The 27,771-nt window shown below is 40.5% G+C and overlaps 2 protein-coding genes and 1 long non-coding RNA gene across 14 annotated transcripts in view; 2 read left to right on the forward strand and 1 right to left on the reverse strand.

Moving 5' to 3' along the window:
* Positions 1 to 1,947: 1,947 nt before the first annotated feature.
* Positions 1,948 to 2,459, reverse strand: LOC134214628 (uncharacterized). Its single transcript, XR_009979858.1, has 3 exons — positions 2,326 to 2,459; positions 2,175 to 2,251; positions 1,948 to 2,114 (listed from the first exon to the last, which is right to left on the reverse strand). It is a non-coding gene; the product is annotated as an uncharacterized LOC134214628 (long non-coding RNA).
* Positions 2,460 to 4,158: 1,699 nt separating this feature from the next.
* LOC134209069 (uncharacterized) lies at positions 4,159 to 5,115 on the forward strand. Its single transcript, XM_062685050.1, has one exon. It carries the CDS (start codon positions 4,159 to 4,161, stop codon positions 5,113 to 5,115), a length of 957 nt encoding a protein of 318 aa, XP_062541034.1.
* A 1,100-nt stretch (positions 5,116 to 6,215) lies between these two features.
* LOC134209556 (serine/threonine-protein kinase mig-15) overlaps positions 6,216 to 27,771 on the forward strand; it is a 269,786-nt gene continuing 248,230 nt past the window's right edge. For 9 of the 12 annotated variants that reach the window (XM_062685542.1, XM_062685552.1, XM_062685554.1 and 6 more), the window contains exons 1-2: positions 6,216 to 6,374; positions 8,420 to 9,192. In XM_062685542.1, coding sequence (XP_062541526.1) covers positions 9,124 to 9,192 — 69 coding nt within the window. In that variant the 5' untranslated portion in view covers positions 6,216 to 6,374; positions 8,420 to 9,123. Of the gene's footprint in view, positions 6,375 to 6,782; positions 6,957 to 8,419; positions 9,193 to 27,771 lie in introns of those variants that run through there. The other 3 variants (XM_062685544.1, XM_062685543.1, XM_062685545.1) reach the window with 3 other exon arrangements.

A 27,771-nucleotide genomic window follows, 5' to 3' on the forward strand; every position in this document is an offset into this window, starting at 1 on the left:
TCTCGTTGGAGGTTGACCAATCTGTTCCACCATCTATTCAAACACCTCGTCGAATTCCAATCGCATTGCGCGGTAAGCTGAAGGCGGAGCTGAAAAAAATGGAGAAGGAAGGAATTATTACTAAAGAACCAACACACACCGAATGGGTCAGCAATATACTAATAGTGCAACGTGGGGATCCGACCAAGCAGAGTATCCGAGTTTGCCTGGACCCGGTCCCTCTGCACAAGGCACTCAAAAGGCCGAACCTGCAGTTTGTTACCATTGACGAAATTCTACCAGAACTTGGAAAGGCAAAGGTGTTTTCAACAGTTGATGCTAAGAAAGGATTCTGGCATGTTGTTCTTGACGAAGCGAGTAGCAAATTAACAACATTCTGGACCCCTTTCGGACGATACCGATGGATGCGGCTACCATTTGGTATTGCACCGGCTCCCGAAATATTCCAAATGAAGCTTCAAGAGATCATCCAAGGCCTGGAGGGCGTTGAGTGCATCGCGGATGATATTCTGATTTTCGGTATAGGAGATACGTTGGAAGAAGCTTTGGCAAATCACAACATGTGCCTCGAAAAGTTGTTCTATCGATTGGAAGAGCACAATGTAAAGCTCAATCGTGAGAAAATGAACCTATGCACAATGGGGAAATCCGATTTCAAAGGTGGAAAAAATTGATAACTTTCTTCACGAACAACTTACAGAAGAGATCAAGAGCTTATTCGAAAGGGAATTTTGCAAAGAATTCAGTGAGTGCTGTTTCATGGACGTGGAACGCTTCGGTATGTAGTTATTGAGCTCGTTTTGCCCTAATGCCCCATATATCGCGAGTTTCCAAACTATTTGTCATTTTATCTTTAAGACATTGTTCTAAAATTGTGTTTATCTGTTCACTGTGGATCCATAGAAGGGCACTAAATATATTTTGTTGGTAAAAGTTAGTAATTTAAGGGATTTTGGGGTCAAATAAGCATCAAAGTGCATTTTATGTGCAATTTTCATGTATTCTGTAAAAAATAGTCATATTTACAGATAAGTGTTGATATTATTGTCCCAAAGTGTTGAACAGATATTGACAAATGTTTGCTGAACGAAAATTAATTAAATAAATCGTTTCACAAATGTTTTATTTGGTTATTTGTTGAGTAAAAAACGATTTTTTAAAACTTTTGAATAGCACCGATGCCAAACATTTCCAAACCGTACCCGAGAGCACTACTAGACAAGAATAGTCATATGTTATGAGCCTTGATGTGATCATAGATAGGAGGTGATGGGAGATACTCTTTTTTCTTACCTTTTTGCCCAAATTCCCCTATAAAATAATATAGCTCAATGATTTCGAGCAAGGAAATGATGTAGTAATGTTAATTTAGTCGATATTTTCCAATGATATAAGAAAAATAACAAATAATCATATAATTCATTAACAATATTGAATTATAGGGGATTTAGGGGTCATACAGCTCATTTAATTTTTTTTTTTATTCAAAATTGGATAACATTTTTCACAGACGACGCACATCCCGCATAAACTTGAACCATAGTTGGACCATCTCTCAGATCATACATGACCATAAAGAACAGTAACCCTACTATTCGGACTGTTCTGAATAATGAAGATAAACTAACCTCAACATAACTGGTTTCAACAGTATGATATGTTGTTTATAGCTAATTGACTATATGGGTAATAGGCGGTTAAGTATAATTACAGTAAAAAAATCGACATTTTTCAATACATTATTTTTGCTTCACATTATGTAGTACGGTTTAGATATAATCCCTTTTTTGAGATAAAAACAATTGACAAACAATATGACACGTAGTGTGTAAATAATAGTATGATACAAAATAAAAATGTCGATGTACCATATGTGCTATCTTTCAATAAATTGAAGAGTATTTGGATGTTTTCTTACTTTTTTATAACAAACGCAATATACAAATTTCATTACTGTCTATTTAAACCATTTTTATTACTATGTGTATCCTTTTTAATCCAACTAATGCATTAGATTGTGTTTTGGTAGAGCCAAGGGAAGAAGTATCCGGGAAGCTGCATCCGGGAAGACGCATCCAGGAGCTGCATCCGGGAAGCCGCATCCGTAGGGAGAACTGAGAAAAAAATCACATAATTATAAATTTGTTGATGATTGCGTGGGTAAAAATACTTACCAATGAAGGCTATTGCTTGCAAGACAAATTCATATTCAATGGTCTCAAAGTACAAGAAAAACTCGCCCTCAGATGGACTGGAAAAAGATATCAAATTAATGTGATGGTATTTTATTTAAATTATTAGTACTGTCTAATTTCCATTACTTACCTATGTCTGGTTTTATTTTTGTGCACGACGTAAATATTTTTAAATAAACCTGTAATTAGTTATGTATAAAAATTGCTTGTCAAATTGCCTGCTTCAAGCGCACCCGTATGCATCTCACTGAAATTAAGTATGGCAGCCACACGAGAAATGATTTATGGTATCTGATAAAAGACAAACAAATACTGGTTGAACAACGTACACGTTTACCTTATTTGTATCATTAAATTATAAGATTTCTAATGTGTGCGTAAAATCGCAACGGAATAATTCTAGCTTTTGATGATACGTAATTATATCCATGCTACAAACAACATTGTAACTGTGTGAGTTACAAACCATTTTACAATTATTTATCATTTTCTTTCAAATAATTTATGATAAAAAATTGTAAAGTAAAAATAAACTTTGAAATAATTTCATGTGGTATAGTAGATTAGAAATGTTGTATAATTTTGATTATAGATCAACATATGGTCATATTTTAAATCGACGATGAGGTAGATAGTAACAATATTGCTTATTTCATGTGTATTGTAACAATAGTATGGTAGATTGTTTTTAATTATGCGGGATAGATGATTAAGGGCTTATTCGAAAGGGAGTTTTCCAAGAAATTCAGTTTGAGATGTTTTTTAGACGTGAGACACTTCTGTTTGTAGTTATTAAGCTCGTTTTGCCCCCCCTTCTATGGATCCACAGTGAACAGATAAACACAATTTTAGAACAATGTCTTAAAGATAAAATGACAAATAGTTTGGAAACTCGCGATATATGGGGCATTAGGGCAAAACGAGCTCAATAACTACATACCGAAGCGTTCCACGTCCAAGAAACAGCACTCACTAAATTCTTTGCAAAATTCCCTTTCGAATAAGCTCTTGATCTCTTCTGTAAGTTGTTCGTGAAGAAAGTTATCAATTTTTTCCACCTTTGAAATCGGATTTCCCCATTGTGCTATGTCAGACTGCCGTCAAATTCTACGGACACATTTTGACCGATAAAAGCTGCCAGCAAGATTTCGACCATTCGTAACTACCCGGTACCATCGGATCGCAAGGAGGTTCATCGATGAACCGATGGTGAACTATCTTAGCAGATTTATACCGAATCTGAGTGCAAATGTTTTCAATTTAGGGTCTGTCTCATTTGGAAAATTAAACTTAAAAGTGACAGTTCGAAAATTAGCAAATAACCCGGTAATAAGAATGGCTGGTGCTGCCCAGCAATTCCAATAAGACATCGATGCAAAATGATTCGATATCTGTCAAAAGTAATCTTGCTCTGCGAGCAGGGTTATTTGATAATTATTGAAATGTCACTTTTAAGTTTAATTTCAGTTTAATTCTCCAATTGAGACAGACCCTTAGTCTGCAACGCTACAATCTTTCACTGGAGTTCGTTACTGGGAAGGAAAATGTCGTAGCCGATGCGCTATCCCGAGCACCCGTGACTGATGAGCAATCGACGGATCGATATAAGAAGCTAAGTATTTTCAAAATCTTTAGAGAGATTGAAAACTTGAGTTGAATCAGTTTTTGAGCATCTCGGATAGGCGGCTGAGTGAAATAATCGAAGAGACAGCGAAGGACCAGTCAATGCAGCAGATTATCCATTTTGTGAAAAAAGGTTGGCCAGATTCAATCGACGGAGTGCCCGATACTGTAAAGATTTATCACAGCTGCCGTGTTGAGTTAACAACTCAAAATGGGATTATCTTTAGAGGAGACCGCATTTTAGTGCCACATATCTTGCGTCGTAGGCTGAAAACATGTGAGTCACAATGGAATCGAACCAACACTCAAATTGGCTCCAGCCAACCTCTTCTGGCCCGGCATGAGCTCGCAAATTAAGGAAGTAGTGAAGAACTGCGAAGTGTGTGGTAAGTTTTCCGTATCACAGCCGAATCCACCCATGAAAAGCCCCTGTATTCCGATACATCAATTCCAACTAATTTCTATGGACGTATTTTTTGCCGAATATGAGAGACGCAAACGAGCTTTTCTGGTCACCGTTGATCATTATTCCGACTTTTTTGAGGTGAATGTCTTGAAGGATCTTACGCCCCAATCCGTAATATCGGCTTGTCAACAAAATTTTTCAAGGCACGGGATACCTCAAAGGGTGCTGATGGACAATGCAACGAATTTCGTAAACCGGCAAAAGGTTGAGTTCGCGAAAAATTGGGACTTCGAGTTGGTAACCTCTGCACCACACCATCAACAAGCGAATGGGAAGGCGGAAGCGGCCGTAAAGATAGCCAAACGGTTGCTATTAAAGGCCACGGAAACAGGAAATAACTTCTGGTATGCGTTGTTGCACTGGAGGAACATCCCCAATAAAATCGGATCTAGTCCTACGGCCCGTTTGTTTTCTCGCTCAACGCGATGCGGTATTCCTTGCAGTGCTGAAAATTTGCGACCAAGAATTGTGGAAAATGTTCCTGAAAGTATCGAGGACAACAGAAGAAAAATAAAATACAAATACGACAAGAAATCTCGAAACCTACCAAATATAGAAACTGGATCCCCTGTCTTCGTACAGCTGACTCCGGAAACATCCAAGTTGTGGACTCCAGGCACCATTTCGAAGCGACTGAATGATCGATCCTACGCCGTTGCTGCTAACGGAAGGGAGTATCGTCGTAGCCTGGTACACATTAAACCCCGCAATGAACAAATTCAACAGCTTGTTCATTCATTCGTTCCGGAACAAAACACCAAAATTGAGCCGCAAATAACTGCATCAACAACCAATGAATATCGACCATATCAACACGATAACACCATTTGACCGTCGCCTGCTGAAACCTCATCGTGCTTATACGCAGTTAGCTTCCTGAGTAATCAAGCGTCGATGGACGTGTGGTCTACATACCGGCCTCCCAACCCCGACGTCCATGGTTCGAACCCAGTCTGCAGCACTTCACTTTTTTTCGAATGAAAATCCTCATTCATAAGGCAACATATTGACATTCATACCGATTCCTTGTGGCAAATTTTCATAAGGCGTTTGATTGAAAATCATACGTCCATTTTCCTCAGTGTAGACCACGCTGTATCCAGCTTTCCACGCTTGGTAATGGCGGTTTGTCGGTGTGTAAAAATCAATCGGTCACTGTACTGTTTGACACTAGCTGGAGGAAAGCCCACTGGCGTTCCTGGGTGAGGGGAAGGGAAAAAAAGGCCTTTTCGCTAGTGTCAAAAAGTACAGCAGCCGATTGATTTTTACACATCGACAAGCCGCCATTACCGAGCGTGGAAAGCTGGATAGATCGGAGTTAATAAAGTATAATCGGATTTTCACATGTATCGGTCACTATTTTCCGCTCTCAATTTGGTTGCTGTATTCCGTACCGGTGACGTTTGACAGTTGACAGTTCATCAAATAGCAGCAGCGCTCTTATCGCACTACCAAATTTGGTCACCTGTCAGTCGCGCTATTGTTATAGCAGCGCGTTTAGTAGCGACCGGTAAAATGTCAAGTAATGATACTGCGCTGCCAAACGGCTTAAACTCACCACCGGTAATCTTGCTCTTAATAATATAAATTAAATTCATATTAGGCAATAATGAAAACAATCAAAACTTTTTGAATCATTATTTTAGTTGCATTGAGTTTTCAGTGTCATGGTTTATGTCGCAGAGACCCCCCGTACAAAGTGTACCGTTATTACGTCACCATCTGTCAGCCTGATGTGCTTCATTCATAACAGAACCGTTTACTGCCATTCTATCATTCTCACGCACACATTTCCGCTTTAAAAGGCCTTTTCCAACTCCCCGTCTCTTTCTCGCTCATTGCAGACCGCCTTGAGTTTGACACCGACGCTGGTGGTGGTGGTGGTTCCGCCCGCAGTTCATTTGCGGGATCGTCGTCTGTCGGCTCAACTCAAATCAGCCAGACAGCAAAGTGCAAACGTTCGAGCAGGAGGTCCACCGTCGTATCTCTCTGCCAGTGCCGTCTTCTGTCATCATTTTTCATATTCAATCATCAAACCGAGAGTGTTGGCTTTGTGTGTTTTTAGTCGTAGTTCTCTGCGTTGTAGCAAAGTAAGTGCATTGCGGAAGGAAAGGGATTTTGGTTTCCGGATTGAACCGCGTTGCGGGTGTTGGATTTGTCGCGAAACGAGTTTTTTTTCGGTTGGTGAAAAAATGAGGGTGGAGATCTCCCATCGGAGTAGTCATCATCGCCGTCGTCGATTGTGAAAAAATCAGTGCTGGAAGATCGTTCGCCACCCACCGCTAACACCCGCCCGCACCATTCAACCGAGTCCACTGTGTGGTGCGATTCCCGTTTTGTGTGTGGAGCACACGCAAGAGTAGCGGTGGACCATCTGATGGTGTGCGTGCTTCGCCATGCTAAAAAGCACGACGACGTCCCAGTCGGATGGTGTTGGTATGCGGCGCGACGCTTCGTTGTGGGTGTGCGTGTGTTTGGACTGGATTGTGTATTTTTGTGTGAGACTTTCCTGATTAATCAGAAGTAAATTTTCGCCGTATCGTCGTCGCGCTGCTGCAGAATCAAGTCGGATTCGGGAACCGTTGTCCATCGATGTGGTCCCTCGGCGGATACAGTTTCCACGGATTATCGTCGGTGCCCTGAACGGATATTGTGGGATTCTGTGTCGAAAAGTGTGGATTCTTACAGGATTTCATAAATGGATTGGAACAGAAAATTGCTTTTCTTTTTGGTGGAGAGGAAATCTAGTGTGACTTTTGAAAAATTACTATCTATTTTTACAACAAAATTGGAGAATGATGTGTAAAGCTGGTTTAGTGGAATGTTTTAGAAAAAAAATGGCAAAACCAAAGAAAACGTGATTCATATGAGTGTAAAATTATTGCGTATCATCAACGCAACTTACTTACTATAGTACACACTAACACACTGTGTACAACACAACTAAGTCTTGCATGCATTTTTTCAAAAATTTCACCCCAATTTCTGCATTACTTCTGTTCAAAACTATTTTGCACAAACTTTCACAGAGTCACAACACAAAGTGCCAAGGACATTCGTCAGAAATCATTTTTGAATCTCTGTTTTCTTTTGAGATTTATTGAAAATTATTTTAGATTTTGGTAAAAAAAATTCAAAAGTAATCTAAATGTTTTATTAAGATTTTTTTGTGAAATTTTCACAGAACTTGACAAACAAGTAAAATAGATAAAATAAATGTATGAGCTATAGCCTCTTTAGCCTTCAAGACTCGTTACTTCAATATTACTGAATTTTCTAAATATTACCAGTTTCCAAAATTTCCGGAAAGTTTCTGAAGATTTGTAGATTCGTAGAAGTCAATGCAGTCTAGATGTCTATTCTAGGGAGTCGGTGAGAATTTTTGAAAGAAGATAAACATTCCACAAAGTTTATTAGACCATAGAAAACCAATGGGAGGAGAATGTTGATTAATGTTGAATTCTGAGCTGTGTAAGCTGCGAATTGATTCTGAATTGCAGAATAAGCAACTGATATACTTAATAAGATTTGCAAAAATTTAGAGTTTCAAAAAATAAATGCTGTTTGGCCTACTTCTAGAACTTGAACTTCAAGGATTCAAAATCGCAGGAATCTTCATAAGCTTCTTTTTGTTGGCATTACAACCCCCACGGGGACATTGTCGCCTCGCAGATAAGAGTTCAATCAGCACTCCCACAGTTATTAATTGCGAGATTTCTAAACCACATTAAAATTGTTTCGGCTCTTAGCTTGTTTTTCCGATCAATGCATAATCCCTTCCACAAAAAGGTTTATTTTCTCAGACACGCCATACATCATTCTACTCGATGAGGTCAAAATAGGCGTTTCTATCTCGTGATACATGATAGGCCGTTAAATAATGGGATGAATTAGTACAAACGTGTCTTCCGATAAACATTCCATTGAACAAGCTTCAAACCAAATTTATCACCAGTAAAAGTCTTTATAACATAACACAAGTATCCATCTGTCACACATAAACCCTTTTCACTTGTCACATTAGATATGCATTCTCGTCGCACCGCTAGAGATTGTGTTGATTGCGAATTGGGCCCATCTATAATAAGGAGTGTTCTTTAATAATTTCCCCCCGTTTGATCGTTCCCCATCGCAGCACAGCAGCAGTAGAAGCAGGAAGTTATAATAAGGTGGCAATTTGGAAAATGTTTTCAATTTGTGGAACCAATTGATCCCTGATCTGGGTTGTGTTGGAAGTGTTTTCCGGGTGGTGCCCGTCGTCGTTTCTCTGCGAGGATAGTGTATTGGATTGGATTCCGCAGTGGTGAAGAACCGGAATTTCGGTGCCGTCGTGTTATTCAGGGAGTGTTCTGTTGGAATAAGAAGAAACCCCGTATCGCCGTCACCGCCCTCCCCCTTCAGAAGTGCGAATCAAAGTGTTCTTTCGGTGAAGAATATTCATCCTCGCACAGAGGAAGGCTAGTTCAGTGCGGAGTGAAGAAAAATCAACACACATCATCCCCGCGAACCGAGGAGACGAATACACTCGCACAGGAAGTGGTTCCCTGTGCAGATATACGCGTATAAGTTGCTTACATTCACATTCAGACTGAACGGTGTGGTGCGTTTTGTTGCGACGGAATCAGTTCCGAATCGGTTCTTCTCGGTGTGGTTTTGTGGATTCTATCCCACCACCACGACCCAACACGCCAGTCATCATCGGGCACAATCATTGTCGTGTCGTTGGTTCGCCGTCACTGAGAGCGCCGCGCCATCATCCGTAGACTAAGCAGAACCGGAACGGACTAGTAGCAGGGAATCGACGTCGACGACAACGACGACGACAACGATTACGTCAAAATGGCGCATCAAATGATGCCCCAGTCTGTGAACTGCTCACTGGACGATATCGATTTGAATGCACTGAAGGTAAGGACCCTCCCCAATATTGGCTTAAACCCTTTCTGCACCACACCCGGTTCGGGATATCACAAACGGCGAATTAATGACCTTGAACCATCCCGCGGATGTTGGTCGCGCCCAGTCGGAATCTTCTAGTTTAGAACCGGCGTTTTGTTCCGTCCCGTCAGACGGTGGTCAAGCTCGAACCTCGAATGGGCCATTGTTATCGACACGGTTCAGTTCCCGGGCGCGCACTCTCTACTCTGTCGCCCGTCTCTCCTAGCGGGGGTTTATTGTTTTGGTTGTACAACTGCAGCCATCATACCGCTAAACCAGTTGGAATCCGAGCTGGCTGTTCTTGTTGTCGTAATGTTTGCGGAACCGAATCTAATTGGAAGCCGGAACACGGCGGATTCAGGGGAAAAGATGAATGATTATTTTTGGAGTAGTTTGTTGATTTATTGTTTGCTTGGAAATGGTGTTGAATGGAGTCATTTCTTTAAATTAATGGGAATGTTTTTTTAGTATTTTATTTTACGTAATCACAATTGTAATTTTTATTTTTTATTTCCCATTCGCATAAAGCTTGAGAGATCGCAGGAAGCCGTGTTCAAGAGCGGATGCTAAAGTTTTCCGCACGTCAAAAAACTTTTAAAGACTTCAGAATTTCTTGAAATTCTTGTAATTATTATTTGGTCATAGTCAAGTCATCTTCAAGAAAAACCACTCGTGAACAAATGACTGGCTAGAGGAAGAAAAGGATGAAATACAATGTCTCCGTGCGTCTGTGCAGTTAATGAAAAACGAAGAACTGAATGTCAGCCAAGCGTCCGATCATCCAACGCACTTCATTCCGGCAACCATCACGAGAAAACCGGAAGATTGAAGATTGCGTTAGTGGACAATTATTTGCCTTCCTCGTACACGAAGATGTCATTTTCGAGCTACTTCGAGGGGAAATTTCAAGTCTATGCTTCCCAGGACGAGATGAAGTCAGATGCAGAACTGGTGAGCACCAGTTTTTGTGGCAGGAGCAGTAGGGATATGTAAACGGGTCCGTAAGTGCAATCCAAAATTTGGTAAGTTTAAAAAAAACTTTATTTACGTAAAACCAAAGAACACAAAACGTGAAATGAATACGCTGTTCGGATATAATTTGTTTTCCGGTAGATTCACAACGCTACCGTGTTCTTCCGGCTTGTCATCACCATAGTTAGATGCATGACGGCTAAATGTTTTAAATTTTTATTAGGGTAAGACACCCAGAAATCGCCCTCCCCCCAGTTTTCGCCCGCCTATTTTGGAGCCTTCGTTTCTCGAAGACTGGTTGTTGGAAACAGGTGAGGTTCAGGTTTTTTCAAAATTGATTGATGCTTGTATGGAAAAACTTTAACTGTAACTGTTTTCAACAACTGGTTTGCGAGAGATGGGGATTTTGAGATGAGTGGGCGGAAGCTGGGAACGGGGCGATTTCTGGGTATCTTACCCTATATGTATATGTCTATTAATGCTGTGATTTGACTTATGCTTAGAAATAATCTATGAGGTTGTTTGAGGTTTTTAATTAGGACACCGAACCAAAACATATTGTCATGGTTCAATAGACAGTTATATGACTATTTTTTCAGTATAATGTCTTCCCTTATCTTTTGAAGACAAGTAGCTGCACCACGCACCGATTGCAATTTAACGGATGCGTGTTTCAGTCTCGGTTGTGAAGTTATCCTCAGTGCTTTTCAAGTCTGAATGTAACAATAATTTTTTAATAGTTTAACTTTTTCGTTATTTTCATTATATTTTCCCCTAGTTCGTTTGTTTATTCGAACGAAAGTTGACTTATATTTTTCTTAACACCAGCAAAATCAAATGGAAAATTCATTAAAATGAATCAGATTCGTTTGAAAGTATCGGTCGAGTGTAAACAGGAATACGGGTGATTTATTATATTTTGTTGAATACTCCTTGTATACGTTCAAAAATTATTTTACTATTTTCTTTTATGTTCTTTCTATTCGTTCATACATTTTGTTTCTTATATCATGTTCATAATATTTCATGATATTCATAATTTTTGCCGGGAATAATTTAGATAACGATTGCAGGTAAGACAAATATGTAATGGCGGAAAAGAAAAAAATCGTCCTCTCAAATTAAAATTTTATCATCTAATTTTGCATTTTCTTTTTAATATGTCATTTTTAATTATTGTACATTCATTGAATAATTGTGCATTGTGTTATTCACTGATATATTTTCCGATTCGCGAAAAATATAGTGCCGGAATGTAGTAGATTATTGAAGGTGGATTGGAGCAAGACAAATCCGATTTACGAAGGTACATTTCACAATATATATTCATATTGGCCTTTGCTTGCCTTCTATTTTGACTATCTTTAAATCTTCCTCCTCAATGCCTATTTCAAATATATCTCTTTTGTCAACTATCTTCCTCGCTTTCCTTTTCGTTAGTAGAAAATACATTTAAGCCTTAAACATAGCTGATTCATTGAAGAGTGGTAGAAATGTTAGTACCTACTAGGTTGATAAGAAAATAGATCAAAGTGCGTTTTTTTTAGATATGCAGAATGTTAGCGAGAATCAGAAGCTTTTTTTTTTTTTTTTTTCCTCGTTTGTCGGGTGAAGATCACTGCGTCCAGATTTTAGGACTATTGTGATATACCCTTTTACTGTGAAATACGCAAGTTATCTCAGTAACATGTTTGTCACTGAGATACCTTGGTATCGACTGAACTCAAGACCATCTATTATTGATGAATAGAGATCCTGAGTTACAGTATGTGACTCCCCATTCTGGCGAGACTAGCTTTATGAAGCCAACCACGTCCTTGGGGATAAGATCCATATGTCAGCAGGCCCTAAAAGGGCTTGCTGAGAACTTTGAACCTACGTTGGGTGAGTGCACTGCAATAGCAGAGGATGTGTTCTGATGTTTCTCTCTCCTCGTCACAGAAGCGGCAATTTGAGGTTTGGATTGCTCCGATCTTTTGTAGATGGTATCTGCAGGGGCAGTGTCCAGTTATTAGACCGGTGTAGATGTTGAGATCCCTTTTGTTGAGACCTAATAGTTGTTGGGTTTTCTTGGGGTTAATCGTTACGAGCCTTTTGGATTGGCTCGTATGGGGAAGTGCAGTGTTTGATGTGATTTGACTGACCATATATTTGTTCAGTTCCATTTTTACAGAGCAGTCTGAGATCCCGCAGAAGGGCTCAGGGCCAATGAACCTTTCATTAGATCCATTCCTGGCTAGCTCATCAGCAATCTCGTTTCCCTCTAGACCCGTATGTCCTGGGATCCAATATAGTAGTAGACTCGATTGCGTATGGATAAGTTTTTCAGAGCCAGAATGCATTCCCACACTAGCTTTGAGTTACAAGTGTAGTTATTAAGCGACTTAAGTGCCGCTTGGCTGTCAGAGAAAATACATATTTTTGCAAATCTATACTTTCTCCTCAGGCATAATAACACGCATTCTAATATTGCATATATTTCCGCCTGAAATACTGTGGGCCACTGTCCTAAGTGGACAGAAACTTTTGTTGTAGGGCCATAGATTCCGGATCCTGTCAGATTATTCATTTTCGAACCATCTGTGAAGAAATTTATAGAGCCTGTTGGAACGCTGGGTCCACCTCCTTCCCACTCCTGGCGGGAAGGAATGAACACATCGTAAGGTAAGTCATAATTGACTACCGTTTCCATCCAGTCACTACAAATTCCTATTGCGGGATTTATGGCAAATTCATTTAATATGCTGAGGTGACCCGTAAGGTCTCCCGACAGCAGTGTTTTTGTTCTCTTTAACCTTAGAGCACTTTTTCCGCTTCCAGCTTTATGAATTGATCTAACCGGGGCAGGTGAAGCATTGCGTCTAGGGCCAAAGTGGGTGTACTACGAACTGCACCAGTGATGGCTATGCAAGCGGTGCGTTGGATTTTGTTGAGCTTAGCCCTTGCAGCAGCCTCATTAGTTTTAGGCCACCAGACAAGGGAAGCGTAAGTTGTCCTGGGACGGACAATGGTTTTATATATCCACATGATCATACTTGGTTTTAGGCCCCATCTTTTACCAAGGGTTTTTGAACAAACCCAAAGTGTATTGAGACCTTTCTGCACAACTGATTGGAGATGAGAGTTCCAATTAAGCTTTGCGTCGAGTATGACACCTAGATATTTTACTTCACTTGAATAAACTAATTGTGTTTGATTCAAGAAAAGGGTTTCAGTTGTACCTTTCTCCGTTTGGTGAAAGGGATAATGGAAGTTTTGTAGGATTTATGCCTAGTTGATACTTTTGACACCAGGAAAAAGTGTGATTTAGGGCAGATTGCATTCTTTCCACGATAACACTTTCGAATTTGCCTCGTACAATAATGACAACGTCATCAGCATATCCAACCACTTCGAAGCCTCTTCTCTCTAAGCTGTCTAGAAGCTCATCCACCACCAGTGACCACAACAAAGGAGAAAGCACTCCGCCTTGCAGACACCCCCTTGTTGCTTTAACAGTGATGTATGAACCGCTAAGCTCAGAGGAGATTTTCCGATTAGCTAGCATAGCATGCCAGGTAACAATGCATGGGTCGAATTTTCTCCTCAACATTGCTGACCCTATAGACGAATAAGAAGCGTTATCGAATGCGCCCTCAATATCAAGAAATGCTACAAGAGCAATTTCTTTTTGCATTAAGTGTTTTTCGATTTTTGAACTACCGTATGTAGTGCCGAGATCGTAGATTTTCCACTTTGATAAGCGAATTGGTTTTTGACAAAGGCATTGCTTTCATAAATTTGTGATTTATGTACTCGCATAGTACCTTTTCCATAATTTTGAGCATTACAGAGGATAAACTTATCGGCCTGAATGCTTTGGGGTTGGTTTATCTCTCTTGCCTGCCTTCGGAATGAAGACAGCCCGGATTTGACGCCAATCGTTAGGTATGTGCCCAAAATCAGACTCGCCTTAAAAATCTCAACCAAGGGTGGAACCAGTGTTTTCTCCTCTTTTGGATCAACGCTGGAAATATTCCATCCATGCCAGGAGACTTAAATGGCTCGAAAGATCTCACAGCCCTCTCAACCCTGGCCCGAGTGAAAGCTTCCTTTGCAACCTTTATTGCGTCTTTTTAGACCCAGAAACCCATGATTGGATCTCTTGTGGATCTGAGACAGCAATTCCAGTGCCTTGGTCGCCGATGCTCGACTCAGGGATTGAATCAGGAAGTGGATCTTTAACAATTCGCTCAGTGTATCGCTAGGCTCTACAGTGAGCGAACCATCCATCTTTCAGGCTACCCACACCATTGGAGTGGTCTTTTGAAAGAGTTTTTGGAGTCTGGCCACTACGGGTGTATTCTCTATGCTTTCACACATTAGAATCCACGATTTCCGTTTGGCTGACCTTATTTCTTTGTTGTAGTTCGAAAGGGCCTTTCTGTATAGGCTCCAATCGCCAGTTCGCTTAGCACGATTGAACTCCCTACGCGCAGTTTTCCTAAGCTTCTCAAGAGTTTTATTCCACCATGGAACGTCTCTACTCGAACTAGTTGATTTAGTTGGACAGCTCTCTTGGTAGGCGTTAAGGATTTTGTTTTTAATGGATTTGGACGCATCTTCCAATTGTGTTATGGACTTGATGTGACTTTCTATGATGTACTCTTCGGATCGTAGGATAGCTGAGTAGGATTCCCAATCAGTTTTCTTAGGATCTTTAAACGTTTTTTCCATCGTTAGTCCCCCTTCCCATTCGAAGATGATGTGTTTATGGTCTGACATTGATATTTCTTCAGAAACATGCCAGTTTTTTATTTTATCAGAGATAGGCCGACTACATACAGTCAAGTCCAAAACTTCCTGACGAATGGAGTTTTCAAACGTGGGCTTGGCACCAACATTACAAATGTCAATGTTCTTGGAAGAGAGAAACTGTAACAGGTACTCACCTCTGGTGTTTATATTGATACTTCCCCATACGGTGTGATGTGCATTTGCGTCGCACCCTATGACGAAGGGGATGTTGTGTCGGTGGCTGTAGGCTTTTAGAAGCTTTTGATGTGCTTGTGTGGTCAATATGTGAATAGATTTAATTAATCGCAATGCTGTACTTGAAAACATGCATCAGAAACGTTTATTTAGGAGTATCAAATTTTCTGTCGGAATTGAGTGAAAAAAGTAGATAATGTTTGTTTGTTGCATGAAAGACAAATGTACAGCATTCAGAGTTTACGTACAGTCGTGATTTATTTAGTAGGCAGAACGATCGGCCAGTCATCGCATAATTTGTTCTGCTTTGTGCGGTTAGCAGAACGATCGTCCGATCATCGGAATGTTGTTCTGCTTTGTGCAGGTGAGTAAATTAATTAGAAAGTGAAGATTCAGTTCGCGTCAGTAAGCAGAACGATCGGTCGGTCATCGAAAATGTTATTCTGCTTCGTGCGGTTAGCAGAAAGATCGGCTGGTCATCGACAATTTTGTTCTGCTTAGTGCGGTCGGTAATTAAAATAATTAGTGTTCGTTCGACTGTGTTTTGTATTGATCAAACTACACGCTATACACGGCATATTGTTTACCAAAACGAACCCTGCCACAATACCTACCCCATATATCCAACATCCCAGTGATTTCTCGTGGAAGTGCAGATGACTCGTCGGCTTCTATCAAAGCGAGTATCATGTCAACATTTTCCTACCCATTCCTTAATTGACCTGCATTCGGACACGGCCGGCGCTGGTATTGCTTATTTTTGGGTCACCAGTTCTTACACATTGAAGATGATGTTAGCCCCAAACTCCATCTGTTGGTTCTCTGTGTAATTACAGCTGACCTGGCAATAACGGAGTAGCAACCGTGGGCGGTCAATCATGCTCATGCTCATGCTCATTCGCATAAAGCTTGAACTTCGATTCGGTGGTTGAATCGATTTGGAAAGGAACAAAAGTTGTTTCCAAAATTACATTATAATTTTTGAAAACTGCTTATGCACAACATGTTACATATTGTACTTCCAGTTGAAAACCGAAGTGAGCTCTCGCGACGATTGAGTTTTTCCTTATTTCCTGATGTCGCAACTGCATCGCGACTAGTGCGCATCTATGCCACCGCCGTGCGCCGTGATGCGCACTAGTCGCGACGTAGTTGCGACAAAAGGAAACGGGAGAAAACTCGATTGTCGCGAGAGCTCACTTCGGTTTTCAACTGGAAGTACAATATTCACTCCGGAATGTGTATTTTAAAAAAAGCTTTCTTTCGGTGAGGTTTGAACCCACGCACGACCTTCAGTACCTTAAGTTGGCATAATGTCGTTTAGCATAAGGCCGTTTGGCATAATGAGTTGAATAGCCAATGGCCATTTCTCGCTTAACAATTGATAAGGAACTACAATAAAAAGTAAACAAATTAAATTTTAATACCCTTTGATAGCACTCTCTAAAAGATACTAATCGTAAAAAATGTCCCGCATCTTCAATTAAATTACTTTTAAAATACTAAATTTTGATTGGGCCTATAACGTGTTATTTTCAAAATATATGTAGGTTCACCCTAAAAAATGACCAAGCCACTCGTTTTTTCCCTTCAGGAATAAGCCTTCTCCAACTTGGGGGCCGACAGCGGGATTTTTTTCCGAATCGTCTTCAGGCCGGACTCAGACAGAAAGATTCTCTCTCCCTTATTCCATGTTTATGTTTGAAAAAATGCCATAAACCAAGGGTCTATGAATGACAAGCAAACACAGAGTGACTTATCAAGAAGGCCTATTCCGGAGAAAAAAAAAATGAAAACAGACTTAAATTTTTCTTTCATCGATTTCTTCACTTTTTTGGTTATTTTCTATGCAATTAAAGTTATGGATGAATAAAAACTGTTGATTATGTGGTTAAAGAAGCTTTTGCTGCTCAAAATATCATAAACCTGCGAAATGGGAATTGAAATTGGGATGCATTTTTTTCGACCAGGATTTTCTCAATGTTTATGTTATGGATGTAGGCTCTTTTCACAGGTTAAGCGACAAAAACTAGTCAAAGGTTTTAGGGCCATTTGGCCATTCTTTTAATGTTTATGCCTAAATGGTCGTTATCATTTTGGCATAAAAATTAAAAGAATTATAAAATCTTTAAGCAAATACATTCTTTTCTAGAGCCATTTGAGGTGCTGGAAAAATCTCAAATTCTCAAATATCATCGGCAATTCAAATCATGTGTGAGTCTTATGTATCGAAATCAACCTTTTTCGTACATTTAGGGGACAGAATAGAGCTATGAAATGAATCACGTTTATTACGTGTTATGTATTGATGCTTGCTAGTCACAAAACACTTTTGAAAAATGATTTAGTTTTAAAACCGTTTAAGAAAAAGGTTCGCCAAGTTTCTCTGAAGGATTTCGTATGATTGTTACATGCGTCGTTATGAAAAATTATGCTTGATATACTTTTCTGGCCCATTCCGAGCAAACGCGTACTTTTTTTTAATGCTTCATTTGAGTGATTTTTCAGTAGATTAGAGAGTTCATCACTGTAAAAATGCGTACTTTTAAAGAAGACATCATCAACTCTTCTGCCTTATTTTTAACAAACGCGTACTTTAAAAAAGGGTCCTCTACTCATTTGCCATATTCCGGGCAAATGAATACTCTTAACAAGGTAACATCTGCTCCTAGTAGATATTTTTTTAACAAACCATGTGGCTTATTCCATGTTGTCGATGATCTGCCGTGGTCGATAACTCACTTTCATTGGAGCGTAATAAAAACACTTTAATAAAGTTAAAAAAACTGATTTATTTGTTACGATATCCTCGTTAACAAAACAGGATCCCTCCAATAACAAACCATAATTCCACAATTGGCCGGGCTTTTGCCAAATCATACCAAGCGCCAGCAAAAAATCACCCATTTTTCTGCCCAAGCTTTTGATTAGCAGATTTCATTGATCACACATTTTATCAGTTATCCCTCCGACCTATAACTTTCGGTTGATTGTTCATTTCGCCCAAATGACCCTTTCTGTCAAACGACTATTCCGGCCAAACGTCATTTTCGCCCAAACAGGGTGGCCAGTGAGTCGGAAAATGCGGGAATAAAATGACCTTTCCCGTCAAAAATTGTATCTCGTTTTATTGTCTCAGTCGATTCTTTGGCTTATTTAAGGTCAACTTTCCCAAAGAACCCATATTTTGTTAAGCTTCTTACTATTTTTAAATTCGAAAACAAAAACCGAAAAAGTGCTGCACGTGTGAACCGGCCTGAAAAAAAACAAAGAATCGATTGAGTGAATAAAAATTTTTGACGGAAAAGGTCAATTGAAAGTCCATGCGGTAAATGCGAGAAAAAGTCTGAAATTTCTTGAAATTATAAAAAAACCCAAATTTATCCCCCAGTGGTGATTATGCCTTTCTCGATTCAATGTGTTGAATTCGAATTAGTATGGTAAATGCAATGTAAATTGCCTACATTTAGGCGGTTAATAGCTTTGATGCGATTATATCACGCTGCTTAAAAATAAGTCAACTATGAGAGTAATGGATTGCGTCACGGCTAAATTGATTAATGATTTAAAAAGTGCATGTACACAGCGTATTTGATAAATGAAAAATAGGAATATTATTCAAACCGCATGAGATATTAGCAAACAAAAACAATAGTGTCCAACTAGGAAAGTTTCTCCGTCGAATGAAACTAGTTGCACTCGAATCAGTCAAGTCCTTCTATATGAAACGTGTTTAACAATAAAAAATTCCCGGGGCTACACACACACACACAGTCAGACATGTGCTCAGTTTTTCGAGCTGAGTCGATTGGTATATAACACTATGGGTCTCCGAGCCTTCTATCAAAATGTGGCTTTTGGAGTGAAATTATAGCCTTCTGGTACAACTTTGTTGTACGAGAAAGGCAAAAATGGGATTAAAGTCACCAGGTGTTCATTTCATTAATTCATGTAAGGTACACTGGGGGAAGTGGAAAAGGAAAAATCGATAGTGCATGTTTGAATTAGTGTAAAACCAGTTTAAATGATTTAAATACGTTCAATCAAAATGGGCTATCAAAAACAGCCAATTTTGCACCAACTCTGCGATAATTCATTCCATTTTGGTCGCTTGAAATTTATGGAAATAGATTTTAAAATTAGGAGTTGTTTTTCCACTTAACCTAGTGGGATGGGGTAAGTGGAAAACCCATGTTGCCTTGACCTTCAATAGTGATGAGCAGTTACATATAACTAAAATCAATACGATAATTGCTCTGAGTATCTTTTGTGGAATAATATCATTACCTTAACGGAATAAATCCTCAAGGATTTCTCGTAATAGCTAGGGGAGGGGTGGTTTTACCTTCTCGAACACTAAGTGTACGTAAAGTCTATATGTTCGCCTCAAAGATGAACTTTTTAAAAGAAAAATGAGACTAACAGGGTTATAAACTAAATCAACTTAGTTTAACGAATCGAGATGATGTCTGTATGTGCGTATTTGTATGTATGTGTGTGCGCAAAGCACGTACAAAATTATCAGCTATTCTTAAGCACTTGTCCTTAACCAATTTGTACGCAAAAAAATGTATTCAACGGCGAAACTTGTTATGAATAAAAATTAATGTGAATTATAGAATATATTTACCTATCAGTGCTATTTTTAACTCTCTTATATATTTTTTTTCATATGTAAAACATGTGAAAGGAATCAGTACCGATAGGTGGATTAATCAGGCATTTTCTCATTTATATGAGTCCAATCACCACTGGAATCACAATGGTAACAAAGAAGGAACATATTAAGATTCACAGCTATCGAAATAAACCCTGGAGGGAAGAAAAAAATTGCGTAATTAGAACATTATCCACTTCCCCCGCACTGTTTGATACCTGGGGTAAGTGTAAAATCATTGAATAATTTGCTTTCTTGGTACAAACCACTACCAATTGAATGGGATTAGTTTAATTGTATTATAATGGTCTCCTGTGATATAAATTCACTTGAAAAAAGAACAATTGGTGCAAATAAGAATTGATTTTATGAATGCAAATATCAATTTTTCGCGAAACCTAAAATTACAGTTCAAGCGTTAACCGTGTATGTGTTATACATTTTTCTACATAGTATTAGTGTGAGCATCAAAGTATAACATTCCATAATGCTATGATGTGGTAAAAAGTGTAAAGTATGTACAATTCCAATTTTTCGAGTCGATTTTTACACTTACCCCCTTTTTCCACTTCCCCCAGTGTACCTTAATTATCGTACATGAAAAAAACCTCGTTTACTATTTTAAATGCGTAGGCTTTTCCACATAACTATTTCAGGAACTCCTAATAAAAATGATATTGAAACCTGGGGCCTCTTTGTGCATCTCCTTTCGATAGCTCTTTCGTATGACAGTTTACATGATTTGCTCGTTCCGAGTCTAGATGCGCAATGCCACCCCAGATTTCTTTAATGTCGAGTCTAGAGCTCATCTCTCTGTAGTGATGATGGAAAGCAACATGCCACCTATACGCTTCGGAAGGTTTCTGAGACCAAAAAAATCTCCGAGAGGCATAGAAGAAGCTAATTAGCATTTCGTAGCAGCTTGTGTGGATTTTTGCCGAGCTGCAGAAATAAAAACCCAGATTAATCCACCTACAGTGAGATGTTGACCCTTCCTTCATGAGGAAATATGTTCAGATACCAGTATTAAAAACGAGATAAACTACTCAACTTCCCACGGTGATTGAAAGTGTAAAGTTACAAATTAATTGCCTACCGAAAGGCGGAATGCATGGGTTGAGTTACAACAAAACTAATGATAACGCACTGTACGTCAAGCCGCCTATCCATCAGGCGCTCGGCGGATTGAATAGCTATTGTAACATGGTTAGTAACTATCGTAACGCTGGTATCATGAATACTCGTAATTTCCAAAGACCTATATTTTAAGTAATCCAGAACTAACTAAATCAGTCATTGATCTGAACGAAACTCAATAGCGGATTTGAACCACGAATCAATCACGAGATTCAAATATTTTCATTCGTTTTGGTGTATGGGTGCGCCATTTTATTGACGGATCAATCCATTTTGAAATTTAGGCAGCGGCGGCGGCAAATAAATAAATAAACAAATACAAAAAATGACAGTAAACGTCGAGGAGTAGGGGGTTGAGGGTTCGAGTCCCCCCAAGACACGTGGATTCTTTTTCACAAATTTCATATCAATTTGTCCATTTTGAAACATGTGCTGTGCATATGAGCAGCCATGATATTTAACCAAAAAAATATTACATATTATTATTATTGTTTGTTTGTTTGCTATAATGTTGGTGGTTGGTAACCAGCGGCCGCAGGGGGTACCTCGGAGGAAAATGCGTAATGGTGGACGTATTACAATTTTAATAAAGAAAACTATTGGTATACTATATATAATAGCCCTGTTTGCCCTCTTTGCCAAGCAGACGCAGCACGCGGGGAAGTTCTTACAAAAAAAATAAAATATTTGACACTTCAATTCTTTTTTACTATCAGATGCAGAAAACAAAACCAGTGACAACCTTAGACAACCAGACACAGCATTTGATGAAAAAAATCACAGACAACAGGCGTTTAAAATTTTGATTTTTTTAATGCATGAATTAATGAACCGTCTATATTAAAAAAAACCCAGATTAATCCACCTACAGTGAGATTTTGACCCTTCCTTAATTAAAAGGAAATATTTTCAGACTTCAGTATTTAAAACGAGATAAAACTACTCAACCTCCCACGGCGATTGGAAGTGTAAATGACAAATTAATTGCCTACCAAAAGGCGGATTCCATGGGTTGAGTGACAACAAACGAATGATTCCGCACTGTACGTCAGGTTGCCTATCTATCAGGCGCTCGTCGGATTGAATAGCTAGTGTAACATGTGGTAACATGATTGGTTAGAAACTATCGTAACGCTGGCAGCATGTATACTCGTAATTTCCAGAGAACTTGATATTAATTAATCCAGAACTAACTTAATCAGTCATTGATCTGAACGAAACTCAATAGCGTTCAATAATAACATATATTTTGCCTTATGGCTGCCTAATTTTGTAAAACTAATGATGTTTAATACCTTAAAAATGAGCGAGATTTATATGGTAGTAAATTTCAGAATTTGCACACATACGCACACATACATGCATATAACTGGTCTATTAGTATCTCAAAACATGCTCACATTTGTTATCTAGCTTTCACTAAAGAAATTTTTGGAATCCCTTCAAATTTTTACGTTTTTGCTTTTCTGAGAAGGTTTTGTGGTACATGCTTCTATCTGTTCCTCAATTAAAATCAATTGTTTCTTCGAATAAGGAGGAATGGTCCCCCGGAAATTTAGGGGGTTTGGTGTCAGGCCCTGCAAGCCAGCCTTTAAAAAATCATAAGCAACGAACAATCAACAAGAGAGTACGGACCGGAACCATCGGCGAAGACCACTGCGACGAAAAGGGACTAGCGATTGGAAACTCGGTTCGTGGAACTGCAAATCTCTCAACTTCATCAGGAGCACACGCATACTCGCCGATGTGCTCAAGGACCGTGGATTCGGCATCGTAGCGCTGCAGGAGGTTTGTTGGAAGGGATCAATGGTGCGAACGTTTAGAGGTAATCATACCATCTACCAGAGCTGCGGCAACACACACGAGCTGGGAACAGCTTTCATAGTGATGGGCGATATGCAAAGGCGCGTGATTGGGTGGTGGCCGATCAATGAAAGAATGTGCAGGTTGAGGATCAAAGGCCGGTTCTTCAACTTCAGCATAATCAACGTCCATAGCCCACACTCCGGAAGCACTGATGATGATAAGGACGCATTCTACGCGCAGCTGGAACGTGAGTACGACAGCTGCCCAAGCCACGACGTCAAAATCATCATAGGAGATTTAAACGCTCAGGTTGGCCAAGAGGAGGAGTTTAGACCGACTATTGGAAAGTTCAGCGCTCACCGGCTGACGAACGAAAACGGCCTACGACTAATTGATTTCGCCGCCTCCAAGAATATGGCCATTCGCAGCACCTACTTCCAACACAGCCTCCCGTATCGGTACACCTGGAGATCACCACTGCAGACAGAATCACAAATCGACCACGTTCTGATTGATGGACGGCACTTCTCCGACATTATCGACGTCAGGACATATCGTGGCGCTAACATCGACTCTGACCACTATCTGGTGATGGTTAAACTGCGCCCAAAACTATCCGTCATCAACAATGTTCGGTACCGACGACCGCCGCGGTACGACCTAAAGCGACTGAAGCAACCTGATGTCGCCACTGCATACGCGCAGCATCTCGAGGCAGCGTTGCCGGAAGAGGGTGAGCTCGATGGGGCCCCTCTTGAGGACTGCTGGAGTACAGTCAAAGCAGCCATTAACGACGCAGCGGAGAACAACGTCGGGTATATGGGTCGAAGTCGACGGAACGATTGGTTCGACGAAGAGTGCAGACAGATTCTGGAGGAGAAGGACGCAGCGCGGGCGGTCGCGCTGCAGCAAGGTACCCGGCAGAACGTGGAACGTTATAGACGGAAGCGGAGACAACAGACCCGCCTTTTCCAGGAGAAGAAACGCCGCCTGGAAGAAGCGGAGTGCGAGGAGATGGAACAGCTGTGCCGTTCTCAAGATACACGCAAGTTCTATCAGAAGCTCAACGCATCCCGCAAAGGCTTCGTGCCGCGAGCCGAAATGTGCCGGGATAAGGATGGGAGCATCTTGACGGACGAACGTGTGGTGATCGAAAGGTGGAAGCAGCACTACGAGGAACATCTGAATGGCGCTGAGAGTACAGGCAGTGAAAGTCAAGGCAGCGGAGGAGATGACTACGTCAGTTCAGCGGACGATGGAAGCCAACCAGCCCCCACCTTGAGGGAAGTTAAGGATGCCATTCAACAGCTAAAGACCAATAAAGCAGCTGGTAAGGATGGTATTGGAGCTGAGCTCATCAAGATGGGCCCGGAAAAGCTGGCCACTTGCCTGCACAAACTGATAGTCAGAATCTGGGAAACCGAACAGCTACCGGAGGAGTGGAAGGAAGGGTTATATGCCCCATCTACAAGAAAGGCGACAAGCTGGAGTGTGAGAACTTTCGAGCGATCACCATCCTTAATGCCGCCTACAAAGTGATATCCCAGATCATCTTCCGTCGTCTGTCACCATTAGTGAACGAGTTCGTGGGAAGTTATCAAGCCGGCTTCGTTGACGGCCGCTCGACAACGGACCAGATCTTTACTGTACGGCAAATCCTTCAAAAATGCCGTGAATACCAGGTCCCAACGCACCATCTGTTCGTTGATTTCAAGGCGGCATACGACAGTATAGACCGCGTAGAGCTATGGAAAATTATGGACGAGAACAGCTTCCCTGGGAAGCTTACCAGACTGATCAAAGCAACGGTGGATGGTGTGAAAAACTGTGTGAAGATTTCGGGCGAACACTCCAGTTCGTTCGAATCGCGCCGGGGACTAAGACAAGGTGATGGACTTTCGTGCCTGTTATTCAACATTGCGCTAGAAGGTGTCATGCGGAGAGCCGGGTGTAACAGCCGGGGTACGATTTTCAACAGATCCAGTCAATTTATTTGCTTCGCGGATGACATGGACATTGTCGGCCGAACATTTGCAAAGGTGGCAGAACTGTACACCCGCCTGAAACGTGAAGCATCAAAAGTTGGACTGGTGGTGAATGCGTCAAAGACAAAGTACATGCTTGTGGGCGGAACCGAGCGCGACAGGGCCCGCCTGGGAAGCAGTGTTACGATAGACGGGGATACCTTCGAGGTGGTCGAGGAATTCGTCTACCTCGGATCCTTGCTAACGGCTGACAACAACGTTAGTCGTGAAATACGAAGGCGCATCATCTGTGGAAGTCGGGCCTACTACGGGCTCCAGAAGAAACTTCGGTCGAAAAAGATTCGCCACCGCACCAAATGTGTCATGTACAAGACGCTTATAAGACCGGTTGTCCTCTACGGACATGAAACATGGACAATGCTCGAGGAGGACTTGCAAGCACTCGGAGTATTCGAGAGACGGGTGCTTAGGACCATCTTTGGCGGTGTGCAAGAAGACGGTGTGTGGCGGCGAAGAATGAACCATGAGCTCGCCCAACTCTACGGCGAACCCAGTATCCAGAAGGTAGCTAAAGCCGGAAGGGTACGATGGGCAGGGCATGTTGCAAGAATGCCGGACAGCAACCCTGCAAAGATGGTGTTCGCTTCGGATCCGGCAGGTACGAGACGGCGTGGAGCGCAGCGAGCGAGATGGGCAGACCAGGTGCAGAACGACTTGGCGAGCGTGGGGCGTATCCGAGGATGGAGAGATGCGGCCTCGAACCGTGCATTGTGGCGTCAAATTGTTGATTCAGTGTTATCTGTTTAGATGTTAACTAAATAAATGAATGAAATGAAAAATGAATGTTTCTTTGAAACAAATCCGAAAAATAAGCATATTTTCATATCATATCACTTGTTGTAATTATATTTTCAATATTAAAGTGAATTTGTTTCAATTGCCATACATTTTATTTCATAATTCAAGAGGTTTATTGATAGATTAATACATAACACGCCTGCGTAACGCATACAAAGTGAAATTATAGACACTTCCGAAGGAAGGGTCAAAACACACTTGCCACGAGCGCTACTATGTCTTGAATAAGGTCTGCGTCAATAATTGTATAAATTTATATTCCAAGACTTTGTATTGTACATAATATGCATAGCAATTAGTAAATCAAATTATATCGAATCATGTCCACCACAGCCAACACAATGTATGAACGGCTGTGGGACAAAAGTTAAAAAAAAAACCCAGATTAATCCACCTAGCGTTGGTGGTGCCTTTCTCGCATTTAGTTAAGACACCAACCTTATATGGGGCTTAAATGTTCGATGTACCATTTTCTTCATAACTTTTAAACGCAATGACCGATCGTTTTCAAATTCAATAGTGATCAACAAGGCTTTGTCCCCTGTCGAATAAAACTTGTTGCGAGGAAATCGGTTAAGGATTACTATGCGAAAAGTTGTCTAATGTTTTTTCAAGCTTTTGTGCACACACATACACACACATACACACGGACAGACAGACATGTGCTCAGTTCGTCGAGCTAAGTCGATTGGTATATAACACTATGGGTCTCAGAGGCTTCTATAAAAAGTCCGTTTTCGGAGTGAAATGATAGCCTTTCGGTACAACTTTGTTGTACGAGAAAAGCAAAAATCAAAAACAATGTACATATTTAATCGAAACAAAATTATGAAATATGTTAAGAATATACTTCTCAACTAAAATATTAAATTTGAAGGTTTAGAAGCCTTGAGGCATAAAGGCTTTTTAAAAAAAAAAAGCTTGGATGCCATCTTCTACGTGGTTTGAAAGCCTCCTTCCAAGCAAAATAATTGAAATATTAAATTTAAAGGTTACGATGAAGGCTTTAAAAAAAAACAAAAACTGTTGGAAGCTTTTTTCTACGCGGTTCAAAAACCTCCTTTCAAGAGACTTGGAAACCTCCTTTCAAATGGCTCGGAGTTCTTCTTTCAGTCAGCCCCCTTTGAAGTGGTTCGGAAGCCTCTTTTCGGAAGCCCCCTTTCAAAACAGATAGGAAGCCCTTATTCAAGAGGTTCAAATGCCCCTTTTTTAAGATGGTTTGAAGCCCTCTTTTCTAGATGGTTTGAAGACGTCTTTCAAAAGACGCGGAAGCCCACTTTCAAGTGGCCTTTCGAAAGGTGCTCGGAATTCTTCTTTCAGTCAGCCCCCTTTGGAAGCCTCTTATTAAAAGGGTCGGAAGCTTCCTTTCAAGAGGCTCAGAAGCTCACTTTCAAGAGGCTTGGAAGCCACCTTATAAAATGGCTCGAAAACTTCCTTTGGATGAGCTCGGAATTATTCCTTCGATAAGCTTAGGAGCCTACCATCAAACGGCCCAGCAACGTCATTTCAAGATCCTCAAAGCCCCATTTCAAGAAACTCGAAAAATCCATTTCATGTGACTTGAAAGCCAACTTTTGAAAGCCTCGAAAACTCACTTTCGGGGGGCTCGGAATAATTCTTTCAAGAGCTTTGGAAGTCTACTTTCAAAAAGATGAGATCGCAGCAAGCCATGCGCGCGGATGGTTGCTTTTGAATTTGCTGTCACTTTTTTGTTCGTTCCCGCAACAAATAGATTTGGGTGATGTCTATATTTTGCATATATGCTCTAGAAAAAAAAAGTTTATGTGATCTGAGTTTAAAATTTACGCGTTTGGTTACCTTTGATGAAGTGTGTTTCTTAATTGAGTGCGCGAAATCGTTTGAGGAGTTTGTATACGGGGACGTCCTTGGTGCAATATGTGTGGCTGAGTGATAATATCAGAAATACATGAACATACATACATTGCTCAGAATAGATCTGGAAGAGTGAAGTGAATTGTTTTTGGACACTAGAAATGATCATCGTTTCCTCAGTTCATTGAACCGGAATTGGATCAATTTGGTGAGATTGTTTCAATATGTTTTTATATGATTCCAAAACTAAATACGCGCTGGATTAAAAAAATCCGGAAGTTTGTTTATGGATCCATTATCCAATTGATAATGGTAGCGTTAACTGGCGGG

This window comes from Armigeres subalbatus, chromosome 2 (genome assembly GCF_024139115.2).
Source record: "Armigeres subalbatus isolate Guangzhou_Male chromosome 2, GZ_Asu_2, whole genome shotgun sequence".
Taxonomy (NCBI): domain Eukaryota; kingdom Metazoa; phylum Arthropoda; class Insecta; order Diptera; family Culicidae; genus Armigeres; species Armigeres subalbatus.